At 38.2% G+C, this 16,462-nt stretch overlaps 1 protein-coding gene across 2 annotated transcripts in view; it reads left to right on the forward strand.

Annotated features, from left to right (window-relative positions):
- The first annotated feature begins 2,457 nt into the window (after nt 1–2,457).
- The window catches only part of nova2 (NOVA alternative splicing regulator 2), a 51,645-nt gene continuing 37,640 nt past the window's right edge, over nt 2,458–16,462 (forward strand). Inside the window, exons 1-2 of one of the 2 annotated variants that reach the window (XM_055196716.2) lie at nt 2,458–3,260; nt 7,053–7,115. In XM_055196716.2, coding sequence (XP_055052691.1) covers nt 3,104–3,260; nt 7,053–7,115 — 220 coding nt within the window. In that variant the 5' untranslated portion in view covers nt 2,458–3,103. The remainder of the gene's footprint in view (nt 3,261–7,052; nt 7,116–16,462) is intronic. The other variant, XM_073863099.1, reaches the window with a different exon arrangement.

Here is a 16,462-nt window from a genome sequence, read left to right on the forward strand (position 1 = left end):
ATATGGAACAGTTAGTTTATTAGACTAATAATGTTTTTGTTTATATAGGTGATGCTTATCATAATGAGTTTTTTCCTAAAAAAAAGAGCTTTAAATAATGTAATGTAAAAATAAATAGGTAACCTGTAATTTGGATTGGAAACAAACTAAAATAAACTATAGCTTTTCTATAGTCTCTGCAATAAGCCTTTTATACAGGCTTTTAATTTTTGACAGTTTTAGAAACACTTTTAACCCTTTGACTGTTTCCACAATTCATCCACAAGATGGAGACTCTTGTTTATTTGTCTTTTGCATCTTGACTTTTGATTGTGTTGTTCTGATATTTTTAACACACACAAAAAGAAAGACATCCAAAAATTCACGCCAATGCATGTAAATAAAAATGAAAACAATTTGTGCAGCATTAACACTAGGGCATTTATTTATTAAATATCAATGATACCTTTAGAGAAATTCCCTATAAGAAGATAAAGAAATTACATATATATTATTGTAGTTAAGGCAAATGTAAAGAATATTTGGGGAAGCGTTGTCATTGTGTTCAATGCGTTTGTTACAACAACTTGATAATTATTCCAAACAAAGACCGAAATGAATCATCAAATACCTTAGGCTGCTTTTAAACTTGCACACTTCCATGTTGTTGCTCATAACTAAATGTGGAATTTAATGCCAGATGTTGCCTAGTCCTGCTAGTTCTTAAGGTTTTTCTCTGCGTGTTGCAGAAACAATAGTGCGGGTGCTCATATATAGAAAGGGGCAGATGGGGTCCCCTCTTCAAACAATGTGTGTATCGTGGGGGAGGGTGATCTGCATTGAAAGTCATCCACGACGAGATATCACCCTTTCATCAGTGTGACAGAGGGGGAAAAACTGCACGGGTTTATGTGAAAGCTCATAAACCCATATTGCAGTAATGGAGAGCTTTAGCTACAGCCATCTGTCCAAAATTTACATTCGGGGAGAATGCATCACCAGTAAACAGAATATATATTTGTGCTGTCTCTAAGCTTTTTTGTATATAAATGTGGGAAACTTACTTAGACTTTATTAACAACAAAAAGTAGTAATACTGCCAGGTGGACTTTTTCCTAAATGTGGGATTCAGAGGAAAATAAGCAAATTGTACTTGCTTTTACATGCAGTTCATGCTGCTCAAAATACCTTTTTAAAGTTTTTTTCTCCATGGCAACTACCTGCAGCTGGTTAAATGAGAGACAAATGAACCATAGAAACCATTCCCCTTTATAAATCTGCAGATTTCAGAAAATTGTTAACATGCTGGTAAATACTAGTCTGTTTATACCAATCTTCACAACCACAATCAGACATGCTAGACTGTGGACCAATCAAATGTGTGACCTGCCCCAACCAAAGACCACAACCTGGAATTTTTGATATAATAACAAAGTAACACTGATTTTGGCTGTTTTATATTGAACGCATTTCATGAATGGCTAGACTTAAATGAGCTGTTTTACGGTAACTCTTTTAGCTTTTTTCTCTCAGTAAATAAAAGCCAAATGTCTCAGTGCTGGTTTGGCAGATTGCACTGAGCAAGAGTCTATGTATTTCAGATGACACTGACTGACTGCTGAGGTTCTCCATAGAAATCTGAAATTGTGTGAGGTAGCTCTTTGTGTGCCGGATGTAAAAGGCAAAGCATCACCTTGATGCGAAACTGGAATAAAAATAAGAGAACCGCTTCCCTCTGGCGTTGTGTTGGCACAGTGTGTGTCAGTGTGTAGGTGACAGGTGGGGGGTTACTAAGAGCATTGGAGGAATATGACAGGATTCTGAATAGGTGATAGAACATTTTGTGACTATGTGGTTCTTGCAGCCCACATGAAAAAAATACTGTAGTATACTTTAGTTTTTACTGTAGTAAACTGTAATAAAAGTGTTTTAAAACCTTGCAATATTTAATAGGCTATTAAAGTACAAATAGCCTATATTTTACAGTTTATCAAATCATATGCTAGAATAGGCTATAGGCTACACAAAGTGACGTAATTAATACATATACATATAAACTATACAACAGTTTATTATAGTAAATACTAAGCATACTACAGTATTTTTCATGTAGGTGATGTCTTATACAAAGAAATAATTTTTGTTACAGTTGCATAAACTATATTATGCGATTATCATTGTGTCAATTTTCATGTTTTAACAAAAAAAAACATCAATATGCTAAAATATGATTTACCCTGATTAAATGCATTGTACATTTTACGAGATGCGCATTTTCACACTTTTATTTATGCATGCCTGCGCTTATTTTACGATGATGCTCTCGCATTTGTATCACAACCACCCCTTCTCCTGTATTGTCATGTGACACACAGGATTTATACTTCGCTTCGCCAGGAGAAAATCAAATGTCGTCCAATCACAGCTTGAGATGGGCGTGTCCGCCTTTTACATTTGACAGCCGTAGATTGGGCTCGGCATGACGTCACCCACCGCTCTGCGCTCCGGCAGTAACGCGCAAAGATGCTCTGAAAGCAAGACTGCAACATCACCGAGTCACAAAAAACATCGCATCTCCTTAAAGCGCTCGTCCAGTCATCTCTTCTCTGGACTCTATTCAACACCATTTACACTTTAAAACTGCAGGCTTTACCCACCACCTGTATGAAGGATCTGAGGATCACATTGAACGCTGTTTTTCGCCTCTTTATTATTTATTATTCGCGTAAGTTACACATGTTTAGTTCCGAGTCGTTTTAGTTTTGCTGGCCACTGAGGTCATATATTGTTTTCACGAGGAGCTAGCGCCATCAAAGAGCGCTGCTTGAAATTAAAAGGGAATTAAATCGTTTGAGCCACGAGTGAGGACGCGCGCCCACATCACTTGTTATTAATACAGGCTACGCGCATCCTAAATATAATCGAGCCACTGGATATCGATGTGTCTTTAATTTCCCATCTGCGAAACTGCGAAGACTTGGTGTGGTCTTACGGTGTTTTGACGGAGGATCGCAACCACATCGACGCACCTCAGACATATCATCTTGGTTTCATCTAGAAACGTCGTATCTGATCCGTATCGCGTATAGGAAAACGTGATAGCACTTAAAGCTTCTTCATAAAAATGATGGCCGGTGGGGCAGTGCAGCAAAACGGGATTTTCTCCAATCCACATCATCACAATCAACAGCCGCACATGGAGTCTGATCCCCCCGATTCCCGCAAAAGACCTCTGGAGACCCCGACGGAGGCCAGCAGCACCAAACGTACAAACACAGGAGGTAAGGCTGTCTTGAGCATCATCAAACGCAAATGCTACCTCAAATAGGCTACTATAAATAGGGAGCACACACGATAAATAAGGATGCGACTCTTCCCGAAGACAATTTTAAGGTTATAAAACAGTTAATGGTAAAACATAACGGCTGACTGCATGTGGTAGGTTCATTTTGCCTAACGCAGCATCTCATAACATTACCATGTTGATCTACGGGGTTAAATCGAAAGTGGCCTTGCTTTAGGCTACCATTAATGCGAATCTGAAAGATTGTTAAAATAAAAATAAAATATTATTTTTAACCAAAGTGGACCTATAATCATTATCTGCGACTGCGTTTATTGTTAGTACCACAGATAAAAAATAGTTACGTTTACTGAAATATAATGCTTTAGGATGCGATAAATGCGTCGTATTTTCCTAAATAATATAATACCGCCACAGACATCAGAAAACATGGCTCGTGCGTCGCATCCTTGTCATCACCGCCAATGACCTTGCGTTTGCCTCTTTTATTTTTAAATTCGACATTGGACATAAAGCTTAGAATAAAATACGCATATATATTTAATTTGACCAATATCTATAGTATTTAGGATTATTACAACACTTCCGTTATAATATTATATATAGGCTACTTAAGAATTGTTAAGCAGTATGGCCTAGACTGTTTTGTACACATTTGCATGCCTACTCCACAAATCACCTGTGTGTACACTATCAGCATCACACATTTTAGTGCACTGAATTAGTGAATATTTTAGTGTTTGTGTTGCTTGTTTACCACATTCCTTTAGATTCAATAAACATTTGCCTACTACTAAACTAGTTTTATTTACTAATTTGTTTTCTAAACATTTGTTTACTATTTAGCTGGATAACCAATAAAAATAAAACTTGCATCAATTCTTCCTATAAAAAGGCCCATGAATGAAGTAAAGCAGCGGATGTTTACATGTAAAAGAATCGATGCATAAAGCGTGCGTTATGAATTGTCAGAAGAAGGATGATGGACCCGTGGGAGCCATACCCTTCACATCATCCATTTGCTTAAATGAAAAGACATTGATTATAAAGATACTGTACTATCTAGCCTTCAATGGAATTTATTTGCCAAGATTCAAACATTACATTATTATTAAAAAAGGAGTGAAATGGGATATTTCTCATAAGTTCGTATAAATCACAGTTTAACTTTATTTTTATAAATATGAATATGGCGGTATAGCTATTTCAGTTCATATTTTTAAACAAAACCAAAAATTATAAATTATAATAGAGGGTTGTGAGAGTATTAATTGGGTCATTATATTACTTAAGCTTACGTCTATCAGTCAGATAGTTACACACGGGGTGAACGGTTTAAATAAGTAACTTACACTACTAAGTGTTTGTGCCATATATTTTGACAAATGCATTGGTTATAGGTTAATATGAATCTTAAACAATTTTCTTAGTACATACAGAACAAGACTAACACACCTAATCTTAAACAGAATGCAATATTTGTCTGATTGAAATGATTAATTTTGATTTGGTGTTTACACATTTGCAAGTTTAGTATGTTTATGCCACCTGCCCCCATTTGATGAAAGTCAGGATGTGAATGACAAATAGTGCATGCAAGTTTTGGAGATTTTGATGAAAGCCAGTTGGGTCAAAAACAAGAAACGTTTTCCTGCTAGTCGATCGTTAAGGCTGTACCCTATTTTAAGTTTTATGAAAGAGCCTTTCCACTTAGCTGTCTCATAAGATGTAATGTTTTAATTTTGTAAATGCATGGACTGGCACAGTACCACTCATCTATTTAAAGATTTTTTTTAGGGTTTTAGGAGATACAGATGTCTTAGCTGGATGGAGTGAAGAGGCTGTTACCATCCTAAGGCCATAAAAACTGTTGAAGGGTGCATGTGTAGTGAATTTTTGTACTATACAAAGAGATTTTTCGATGCATATAAGCTCTTACTATGAGAGAATAGGCTCAGGATCTGTCTTAGAAAGGGATGTTACATAAACATTATCTGCCAGCTGTGTTTGAAGATTCACCTCCATCCATCTTCTCAGACAGCAAATGGGGGACAAAATAACCGTTTCAAAGCTGTCACCCACCACCATCAGTTGCGTCCCACAATGCACCTCTCCCACCAGCTTTCATATTGAGCACACGGATTTTAGTAAAGCTGTTTTTGATAGGCTTATCGTATACATTCACAGCACTCTGCATTTTATTCAATCACCTCCCCCTCCCATTATTTGTTGTTTGTGCTTATAATCGTAGCTTTGGGTCGGGTGATCGTTTCTGCTCAACCCCCATTTCTGTTATCTATCATCAATAAAGGAAAGTCATTGATTATCCATTCATCTCATGTCTGCCTGCCGATTTCTGTCCGATCAGTTCAATACTGAGTTTAAAGCGCTGCGTCAAAGAAAAAAATCCCAGGCAGAATGGCGGGGATTTGGGAGGGCGTTGTGAAAGACAGCCCCACATTGGATAATTTGCTTGCCCGTCTCGTCTGCCATGGAATGGAGGATGGGACCTTCGATGAATATGGATGAGAGGAGTGAAAAAAAGCCTGAATAAGAAAAATCAAACCTCCTCATCAAGCCTTCACGCTTATTAGAACAAAGCACGCAGCGCAATGCTCACATGCAGCAGAAATCGCAAACTGAATCCAAGTACAATGTTTATATCGGAAGCCATTTTGGTCAGGCAGTTGCTTGGACAGCCGAGCGGAGAAAGTGGTCCTTTCATCACTTCACTAAAATTAGATGCTTGTTTGTTATGCCAAAGCACAAATGCTCTCTAAACAAATGATGAGTCTCAAATCAAATGCAGTACAAATCTGTTGTGCAAAGTTATTACGAGAGTGTAGATCAATAAAAATGAAACAAAAGACTTTTTCCTCACACACTCTTATCCGGCTTAAGAGTGCTATATTTGCCTTTATTGCTTTTTGGCTATAGTCTGGTGGCTTGTTCGTCTATAACACCCCCAACAAAAGCTCTCAGGATTTGAGCCTTCAATCCTCAGGCTGATGCTGCTTTTTCTGGACCTCTGCTCTCATGGGAGCCTCTAGCAACCAATTTATGTTTACACCCACTGGTTTATTATGAGTAATACCCATTTGGGCTTTTTTATTAATTTTTTTCTGATTTACCATGCACACGTATAATACATACATACTCGTATACGCCAGACAAGGCTTAAGCGGTCGGTTTAATGTCTTGGAAATACAACATGTTCTTGTTTTGTTCCCTGTATAGCTCAATGGGAGTGGTAGGTTGGGCTCATTTCCCTTTAAAGGCACTGTTACGGATACACATGTAGTGTTATTCAAAGATTTTCTCAGCCAGGGCTTTGTGTTGACAGTGACAGGAAAAGACTCGACCCAACTTGGGCTTTAGATATGTAGCGCTTATTTGCTTATTTCTCCTTAAACTATCTGGATTCATTTTTGGCTTACTATTGAACAAACAGTACACTAGTAAGTCCCTTAAATGTGTAACACTATCAACAGGCCATGTTAAAATAAAAATAATAGTGGAAAAAAAGTGTTGTTACTAGAAAGTTTATTAAAAGTAGCCTTTATTATTTCACTACAGCTTTGGTTCAACCAAATATATGATGTCAAACAAAGCTGGTCAGCATTTACAAATATGTTCTTCATTAAAGCAGGAAGTTGAATGGTGGACTCTGTAATTGTTCTGTTGCAGGCGTGAGCTGTACTTCACTTTGTTTTGTTTATATTCCTGACTTTTTCCACAAGGATTAATTTTGTCATTCACATTCTTTTAGAGAGATGCAACCAAGCGGCCATCCATGATCCACCATTTTCATCAGATTTTGTCGGATTTCACGGTAATTTGTTTCATTCTATGCCAAATCACATAAAGATTATCACCAAACAAGAGTCTACCTTTAACTCTTGATCTTTCATTCTTTCTTTTTTTTGAAAGTTGTTTTGACTCATGAAACAGCCATACTGCATAACACCTCTGTGTAACACAAAAAGATTTGTAATTTCACACAATGGTTTGTTTCTGTAGCTCCACTGGTAGAGGATTGCATCAGGTTCTGGTTTTATTCACAACATACAGTATACTGATAAAATGTATACCTTAATATGTATTGTACTATATTGCAATGACAAATTCATACATAAACAGTACATGTAAAGCGCAACTGTGCTGCTCATAATTAACTATTTAAAATGTGTAACCTAAATAGGTGGATGAAAATGTGATGCTTGACAAAATATGTCATTGGCGCAATTAGCATTATTTTCTAAATGTTGCCAAAAGACTATTGCAGAATGACGCCGTTTTCATTAATCAATGATATGACACTGAAACATAGTTTTTCCTCTCGCGATAAGTCATTCCATACATCACATCGACTGATGTTGGTAGGTTTACTAATATCACATCCACTGCACTAGGCATTCGTTTAAACCGAAGGAGAGTATTATCCAAACATTAATGCCAAGGAAAGCCCCTTATACTCAAGAGCCGCAACGTATAGGTGTTTCTTTGAGATGATAGTACATTATTTTCAATCAAAAGAGATGTGGGAATGTTATCCAAAAATAATTAGCAAGGAAAGCCTCTTATGCTACGTTCACACCAACCGCGGTAGAGGCGTCAAGCGCAAGTGATTTTAATGTTAAGTCAATGTAAAGCTGCGTTGACACGAGTCTGAAGGGTTCGCGACGCGAATGAGGTATTTAGTGCGGCGCGGTAGAGTAGACGCGATTCCGCCTGACGCGCGAATGGCGTGAATTGAACGTTGCCGCGGCAAACGCGTGAGTTGAAAAATGTAAACTTTGGCGGAAAAACGCGCTGCGTTAACCAATCAGAACCTTGCTCTTGTAGTGACGTGATTACAGAAAGCGAGCGGAGTCGCAGAAGCCCCACCCATGACGCGAATTTCCGCGTGAATGTCTCGATGACTAGAATTTCATGCACGGCTTTCACACGCGAATGAAGCGAGTAAATTCAAACTGTTCAAGCAACAAACTAGGTGCGGTAGATGCGACTTTGATGCCTCAAACGCGGCTGGTGTGAACCCACGGTTATGTTGCGTTCACACCAGCCGCAGTAGAGGCGTCAAGTGCAAGTGATTTCAATGTTAAGTCAATGTAAAGATGCGTTGAAGCGCGTCTGGAGGTCTCGCAGAGCGAATGAGGCGTGTAGGTGCATCTAGTTCTCACGAATGACGCGAATTGAGCGTTGCCGCGGGAAATGTGCAAGGTGAAAAATCGAAACTTTGGTGGAAAGATGCGCCGTGTTAACCAATCAGGAGCTTGCTCTAGTAGTGACGTGATTACAGGAAGTGAGCGGAGTCGCAGAAGCCCCTTCCATGACGCGGATTTCAGCGTGAATATCTAGATGACTTTCACGCACAAATGAAGCGAGTACACTCAAAATGTTCAAGCGTCTAACTACGCACGGTAGACGCGAATTTGACGCCTCAAACATGTCTGGTGTGAACACACAGTTATACTTAGGAGCAGACATGTATTGAGGTGTTTCTGGGAAGTTTTAGTACATATCGCGTCATCTTATAAAAAATAAATATTATAAGACTTACTTTCATCAGGTGTCCTGAAAATGCGAATAAACTGTTACCATTATAGTTTTGCGAAATACCTTTTCCGAATTGCCTGAAAAACCACCTAATGCAAGCTTAAAAACTTTTCAGCGATATATGGGAGTTTTTACAAAATTGACTTGTTTCCATTGGCCGTATTTTCAATTCGCAATGTCAATTTAAAGGGTAATGGAAACGCAGCTACTGTGCAAGTACAAAAATCTTGTGTTGTGTCATCCCCTCATCCAATTTACGTCCAATTTTTGTTAGATGCTTTTGAAGAGAGAATACTTAGATATGCATGATACACATTATTTATGAACATGCTCCATATTAATCAAGGTTAAAATTAGACTCATCCGAATCAAAAGCAGGACAGTCTTAGCTACGAGAGAAATCTGGGTCATTGCAGAAAGGCATGTATCTGTAGTATAAACTATATGTATAATAAAATATAAACTGTTTATAATGTGTGAAAACAATAGCGGTTATTAGCATGTGTGTGAAATCATCAGGATCCGTCATTTAGGTGAATCCAAATTCGGAATCCTTTTATTTATATCACAATCGTTTCATTCTAGTCTCTCGTGTGTGAATTGCATAAACCGGGTGACATCTAATCAAACTGGCATGCCTGGAAATGATCTGCTTCGCTACACTTCCAGATCAACTGCCCTGCAATTCTAATGAGATTACCACAAGAAGATTGGCTAGTTAAACCCTGTTAAACTCATCCCAAAGCCAACTGTTAACCGGTAATTAATCTGCAGTATTGATACTCGGCGAGCAGCATGCATTATAATTGGGGGAGATATTTTCCCCAATTTCTAAGGGTCACCCTTCAACACACCTTTTATTATAACAACTTCAAGCAAGTCAGATGCAAAGCCAATTAAAGTGTAACTACAATAATCCTACCATGCCAAGTGCCTACAGTAGTACTAAGAATTTAGTCATGCCCATTTGTTTGAACTATAACCTAATCACCTAATTAATATTCATGAGTCAAACCAATCATTTTCCTACATCATTTTATTACTTACTCTCTCCTTGATTTCTCTGCGATGGCCATCTTGTTAACATTACACTGACACTATTCTTACTTTGGCTCACATGTAACAATATACATGTCATTACTTTGTCAATGATACAGTTAAGCCGAGCCTTCAACCAAATCATGCCATACCTCCTCGCTGTCATTGCCGTTGTTGGCTCTGTGTTGTTTTTTCAGCTGCTCTCTATAATTAATACTCCATGCTGCATTGCTTTCATTTCATCGTATCTCTTTTTACAGTACCGTCGGTATTAGACTGCAGCCGCATGTAGCTTAGCCTGACAAGATAAACTGCTCCTCCAGAATAACAATCTAATCTAAAGCGCCCATCTTCTGGGAACCGACACAGATTAATTGTGCTGGAATATTACCGCGTACCCAAGCGGCACAGGGAGAGGGATACAATGTCATGTTAAAGTCGTGGTGCAGGGGCCGTGAGCACTGTGCTTCTGTTGACCTGGATATGCACCAGCCAGGTACAGCCCGACTACAGATAAAGCATTTACTGCCCCACTGCTGCTCCACTTTTAGGAAAACCTTTGTTGACCTTCCTCAGGAGGGACATTAAATCAGTCGTGTACTATATATATATATAATATATGCACAGTTATATATCTGTATATTAAAATAACCAATTCACTACATTACATTAAAATGGTGTTTTATAATATGTCTTTTCAACATTCTGGAACTTGCACTATACTTTGATTGACATCTTTAAGAAAATGTACCCTCCTCCTTGACCTTTTCCTGCTTGCATAACTAACAATTTTCTGTTCTCACTTACATACGCTATAGTTTTTGTATTGCCCTTGATTGTTCTCAGCTCTATTTAACTTCAGTTGTAATGCTGTTCTTGTGGTTCAGCATTAATTATTACTTGGTAAATGAATTGATCTTATTTAAGTGAAATTGTGGTTCTTTGCTGTTGTGTCTTTAGGCACTTGTGCTCTAGCACTGGCCTGTATTTATAGCTGCCTTTACTGATTGCCAATTACTTAAGATAGTATATGTGCACTTACAGTATATGTGTTTTTGGCAATACAGTGGCTACCACATTATATACATCCATGAGATCTTGACGTGAGTTAATAATGAAGCCTTTGCCTTTATTGCCTCCAAACTGAGAATTGTAGGATATTTTTTATTAAAATCTCAAGTAGTTCTGCTAAGAGTTATTTAGACTGATAATGTACACATGGAATATATAAATACACAGAAAAATGCTATAGGTTATTTTCAGACCAACATTGAGGCTGTTTACACTTGGCATTAACATGTGTTTTCGTCGATCGGATCACAAGTGGACGACGTTAATGCCAGGTGTAAACGGTGTTCAAAACGTTTTGAGCTCGTCCACTTTCGACCACTTTCAACCACATCCAGAGGTGGTTGAAACCACTTTCGATCAGATCGCTTTGAAGTTGCGGAACGCACATGTGGTTGAATGCGTTCGAACAGCCACACGCGACCGCCTTCTCTTCGCCCATTTATCTAATCTCATCTAATCTGAGGTATTAAACACAAGTTTTACGTCTTTTTTGACTTCTGGCGTGAACATTCGCTGAACAGCGCTATTTTTAGCCTTTCATTGATAAAACTAAGCGGCTGATCTCCGTAGTTTCGTTTTGAAAGCGTGTGAAAGTTGCGCGATCCTATAGGGCTTGGGCGCCGCGTTGCATTCTGGGACGTCGCGGCCATGTTGGTGGCCTCGCGAATGTAAACATACAGCAAGTTGAACGAGGAGAAGTGGCGGAGTTGGGAGAATTAAAAGAAAGAAAAAAGATGTTAAAATCCGGAAAAGGATGTGGAATTTACTGGGATACGTTAAACAGGGAAGCAGGGACCGGTATGTGGACAAAATTGGAACTATTAACGGTTAGGATCCATATGAAAAAAGAGTAAATAAAGAGCCTTTTAAGATAACAGCGTGGTTGTTGTGAGAGCACGATTTCACGCCAATCTGTAAGCAAAGTCACGTATGACCTAGCTTCACAAGTAGCTTAGTTAATGCAGCAGTTTTTGCTGTTAGCAGAGGAATAGCAACAGAAATATGAATGTTGAAATGTTCCCGTATTTTGGGCGAGTAAACCGGGACAGTTCCCTTATGTTCAATGTTGACTTAAGCTATATAAATTAATATTCAGATGTTATACTTCACTGTCGTATATATAAATGTCATTTATATGTCATGTATACACATTACTGAGGGGTTGAGGTTAATGTTTGGTTTCCAATATTGAATAAAACATAATGAAGTTTTCTGTAATCTGTCATTTTTAATGTAAATTACTTTTAATGTGTTACTTTATTATTAATACAGCAACGATTTACCATGGTTGAAAAAATAACGACAGATTAATTAAATTAAGACACACAATTGAGAGAAAGTATGTCTATAAACAGAGCGCAGCATGGAGCGCAGCAGTAAAGGAGGCAACCAACATGGCCGCCACGACAAGTAATGACGTCACGACGCCCAAGCCCTATTTCATGAATTGCGCTGAAAATTCAAAGAAAGCTCTTACATACTCATGTACAAAACACTGTGCAGCATGTTTACTTGCTAAACAAGCAGTGCACTCCGACATAATATTAGTTTGCATCCATATAAACTCATAATTACTCCCGCTCGGGTTTGAATGACAGCAGAGAGACTCGCCCACCGTCTCACAGACCACCCCCTCATAGTATTCAGCACAGAAGCGGTCGAAAGTGGACAAAAGAGACGGATTTAAATACCAGGTGTAAACGTAATGTGTCTCTCTCGTCCACTTGTGATCCGATCGATGAAAACACATCTTAATACCAAGTGTAAACAGCCTCATTGGGTCAAAAAGGGACAAACCCAACCCGATGGGTTAAAGGATTACTACATTTTCTTAAAAAAAAAAATCCCAATAATTTACTCACCCCCATGTCATCCATAATGTTGATGTCATTCTTTGTTCAGTCAAAAATAAATATATATTTTTAACAAAAATATTTCTGTTTAAATCCAGTTTAAAATTGCAGTTTTAAGGCAGATACAAAGGGCTCTAAACGACCCCAAACGAGGTATAAGGGTCTTGTATAGCAAAACAATTGTCATTTTCTGCACGAAAAATAAAAATATGCACTTTTAATCAACAACTTCTCATCTTGCACCAGCTGTGTGATGCGCATGCCGTTAGGGGTGTGCGATATGACGATATTTGATCGTAACGATTAAAATGTCTCCACGATCCACTTTTTTGGAAACGTTGTTGTATCGTGATTCGTGCCTACAAGTACGCGACAAGGTGTGCGCTACATGAAGGTGAGGTAAGGGCCGGGTATATTTTTTTCCACGTCCGCATTCTACTCGCGCGCACACGTCCGCGGAGCTTTCAAAGCATACCCATCACAGCTACGCGCGGACGGCCGTGTTCAACACATACGCAATACAACTGATTTCTTATTCAAATTATTCCTCTACCAGGCCGTCAGAGCAGCACTGATTAGCAACATTTACGTAAGCAATAAGGTACGAGAGGCTGTGCTGTATCGTGAATGTATCGCTTCGCGTCGTGCCTAACAACGCCCTTCAGCCGTTACTTATTCACGATACAGCACTTGCCACGGTTACCACACAATATTAAAGTAAAAAAAATATTAGTGCAACTTTCATGAAGTTAAATCAATAAAAGCATTCCTTCCGCTAGAAAAAATAGTCCCTGACTGCGAACAACAACATGAAAGCTCAAATAAAAACAACAAACTGTTCTCAGACTTGTCTAATTATATGTTTATGTGTTGCTAAGGGTGTTGCTAAGGGCGCAGTGATATTAAATAGAACCGTTGGGTGAAGCGGTCATAGCAGTGTTTTATCGTGAATAAAGCACACCTATTGACCAATCAGAATCAAAGATTGGAACTAACCGTTTTATAAAGTACATTAAAACATTTAGGATAAGTACAGAAAAGTAGCCATTGCAAACGAAGTTTAGAACAAACATCAAGAAAATTAAAAACATGAATCAAACATTATGGTCATGAAAATGCTCCACAACTTTCTGTTCTCGAAAGAAGTTAAAATAAAAGAAAACGATAGTGTGTGCAGATGCTGTTTATTTTCTTTGTGTAATTGTTTGTAGTAAAGTGTCCTGTCTCAATATTTTCTCATGCATGCGCTGTTGAACGCGTACTGTCCGTGCACTTTCCACACATATATTTGTTACCTTGTAGGACCGCATTTTTAAATGGGGGCATTAGTATGGCTTTATTAATGCTCAGTAAGGGCAAAATAGTCTTTAAAAAGGAAAAACAGAAAAAAGTATCGTGATAAAATTGTGATATCGTGATTTTGCCTAAACCAACCGTGATATGATATTTTCTCCATATCGCCCACCCCTACATGACGTATGCGAAACTACTGCCCCAGTGTTTACAAATGTGGCGAACGGGGACCGTTCCGACGTTGTTGTATGTGGAACAGTGGCGGCTGGTGACTTCTTTTTTTGAAGCGCACGATGCGAAGTTCGTCACAACATGTATGTAGCTTGTCATGTATGTGGTTCGTCATTTCAAAATATGCGTTCTGCGCTTTGAGAGATTGTGTGTGCATCACGTGTCATGCCAAAATAAGTGTCTGCTGCCTTGAACTTGAAAGGAGACGCTCGCGTGTGCCAGATATTCGCACAATCTCATGCATAATCAGAGTTTACTGTTAAGGGAGTGTCTTGCGTGTATTTAGGGAACGTGAGCGTCTCTTTTATAATAAATGGTTTTGACGTGTCTCCTGCAGGAACTTATTTTGACAAAACACGTGATGCACACAGGATCTCTCCACACGCATGACACATATTTTGGAAAAGGGAACCACACACGTGAAAATCCGAACACTTATTTTAAATTAGCGCATCCTCGGAAGAGCAGTCACGAGCCGCCACTGATGTGGAATAATACTAATTAATGTCTTTGTGTCAGTTTATTGTTAAAAATGGTCCGCAAATGTGCATTTTACATATGCAACGCGTGACCTTTCAACGTGCTTACACAATTATGTGAAGTTGCGCTGGCGCGTCACACGGCTGGTGCAAGACGAGAAGTTGTGGTTTAAGTGCATATTTTTTATTTTTCTTGCCAAAAATGACAATCGTTTTGCTATATTCTAGGGCTGGGTATTGTTAGGAATTTCACAATTCGATTCGATTTCGATTCTTGATGCTTTGGTTCAATTCGATTCGCTTCGATATTGATTTACTTGCTTCGGTATCGATTCAATAATAAGTAAATACACAAGCATTTAAGTACCTGAGTATATTTTTAAATAATGTTTGTAGTATTACTAATGTTTGATCACGTTGATGGTGCAGGCTTGAAAGAAGTGGTGCTGTTTGCCATCTTTGATCTTTCTGTTTTGATAAAGCGCGTCTTTAACAACGCTGAACGCTCTCACTAGAGTGTTGCCCACAGCGCCGCCACTGGCCGGGGGGCTGAATCGATTCATAGGATTTGATGAATCGATATTGAATTGAGAAACAAAAAATTGCAATGCATTGATGAAGCGATATTGTTACCCAGCCCTACTATATTCTTATGCCTTTTTTAGAGCCCTTTAAAGTTGCGCTAAAATAGCAATTTTAAACTGTAAACTGTTGGGGTCTATTAAATTGAGAAAAATCCTGGAATGTTTTCCTCAAAAAAACTAATTTCTTCCTGACTGAACAAAGAAAGACATCAACAATTTGGATGACATGGGGTGAGTAAACTATCGGGATTTGACCCAACAATGGGTTAAAACAACCCAGCCTAGGCTAAATTTCAACCCAAAGGGCTTGGGTTTGCCCCTTTTTGACTCAATGCTTAGTTTTAAATAACCCAGCATATTTAGAGTCTGAACCTATACTCCTTTAAAAGTCAAAGATGCTCATTCTTTATTATCTCTTCTGCTTTACAGAATAATGTTAATATTTAGAATAATGTTCTGCATTAAAGATTTTTGATAGTAAAAAAAACTTAAAGCTGTAAGATATGGAAAGAAGTATGGAAAGTTTGACTTACATTTTAGATTGTTTAGAGTTGCCTGGATTACAGCTCAGCACACACTGGGCATTCTATCAACAAGCTCCCAAGGTGCCACCTTGAATGTTTTCTTGAAGGAGTTCCCATGTTTGCTGGACACTTATTGGTTGTTTTGCCTTGACTCTCTGGCCTACTTATTTATAAAAAGTTAAATGTTTTTTGTAAAGAAAATAATTTGTTTCCAAAACCATTCAGGATCAAGCATTCGTTTGAAAGGTTAAGGTCAGAAAACATTGTTTCAGTCATGTGTCCAGACCTTTGTCTGCCAGTCTGTATGTATTATATAAGATTTAAAGATTAATTTAATTTGGACTATTATTATTAAATTTCCGAGTCACAAAATTGATTGTATAAATGTACTGTTTACTTATTTTTATTTTTTTTCTGTACACGCTTGTATGTATTAATACCCTGCTCACCTATGCAAGATGACAGGTGACTGCTAAAAGTAAATCAATCACCAGATATAATGCTGTAAATCCTGTTTAAGTTGGTTTTGTTTAAAAATCCCTTTTTT

Source organism: Misgurnus anguillicaudatus, chromosome 24, assembly GCF_027580225.2.
Source record: "Misgurnus anguillicaudatus chromosome 24, ASM2758022v2, whole genome shotgun sequence".
Lineage (NCBI taxonomy): Eukaryota > Metazoa > Chordata > Actinopteri > Cypriniformes > Cobitidae > Misgurnus > Misgurnus anguillicaudatus.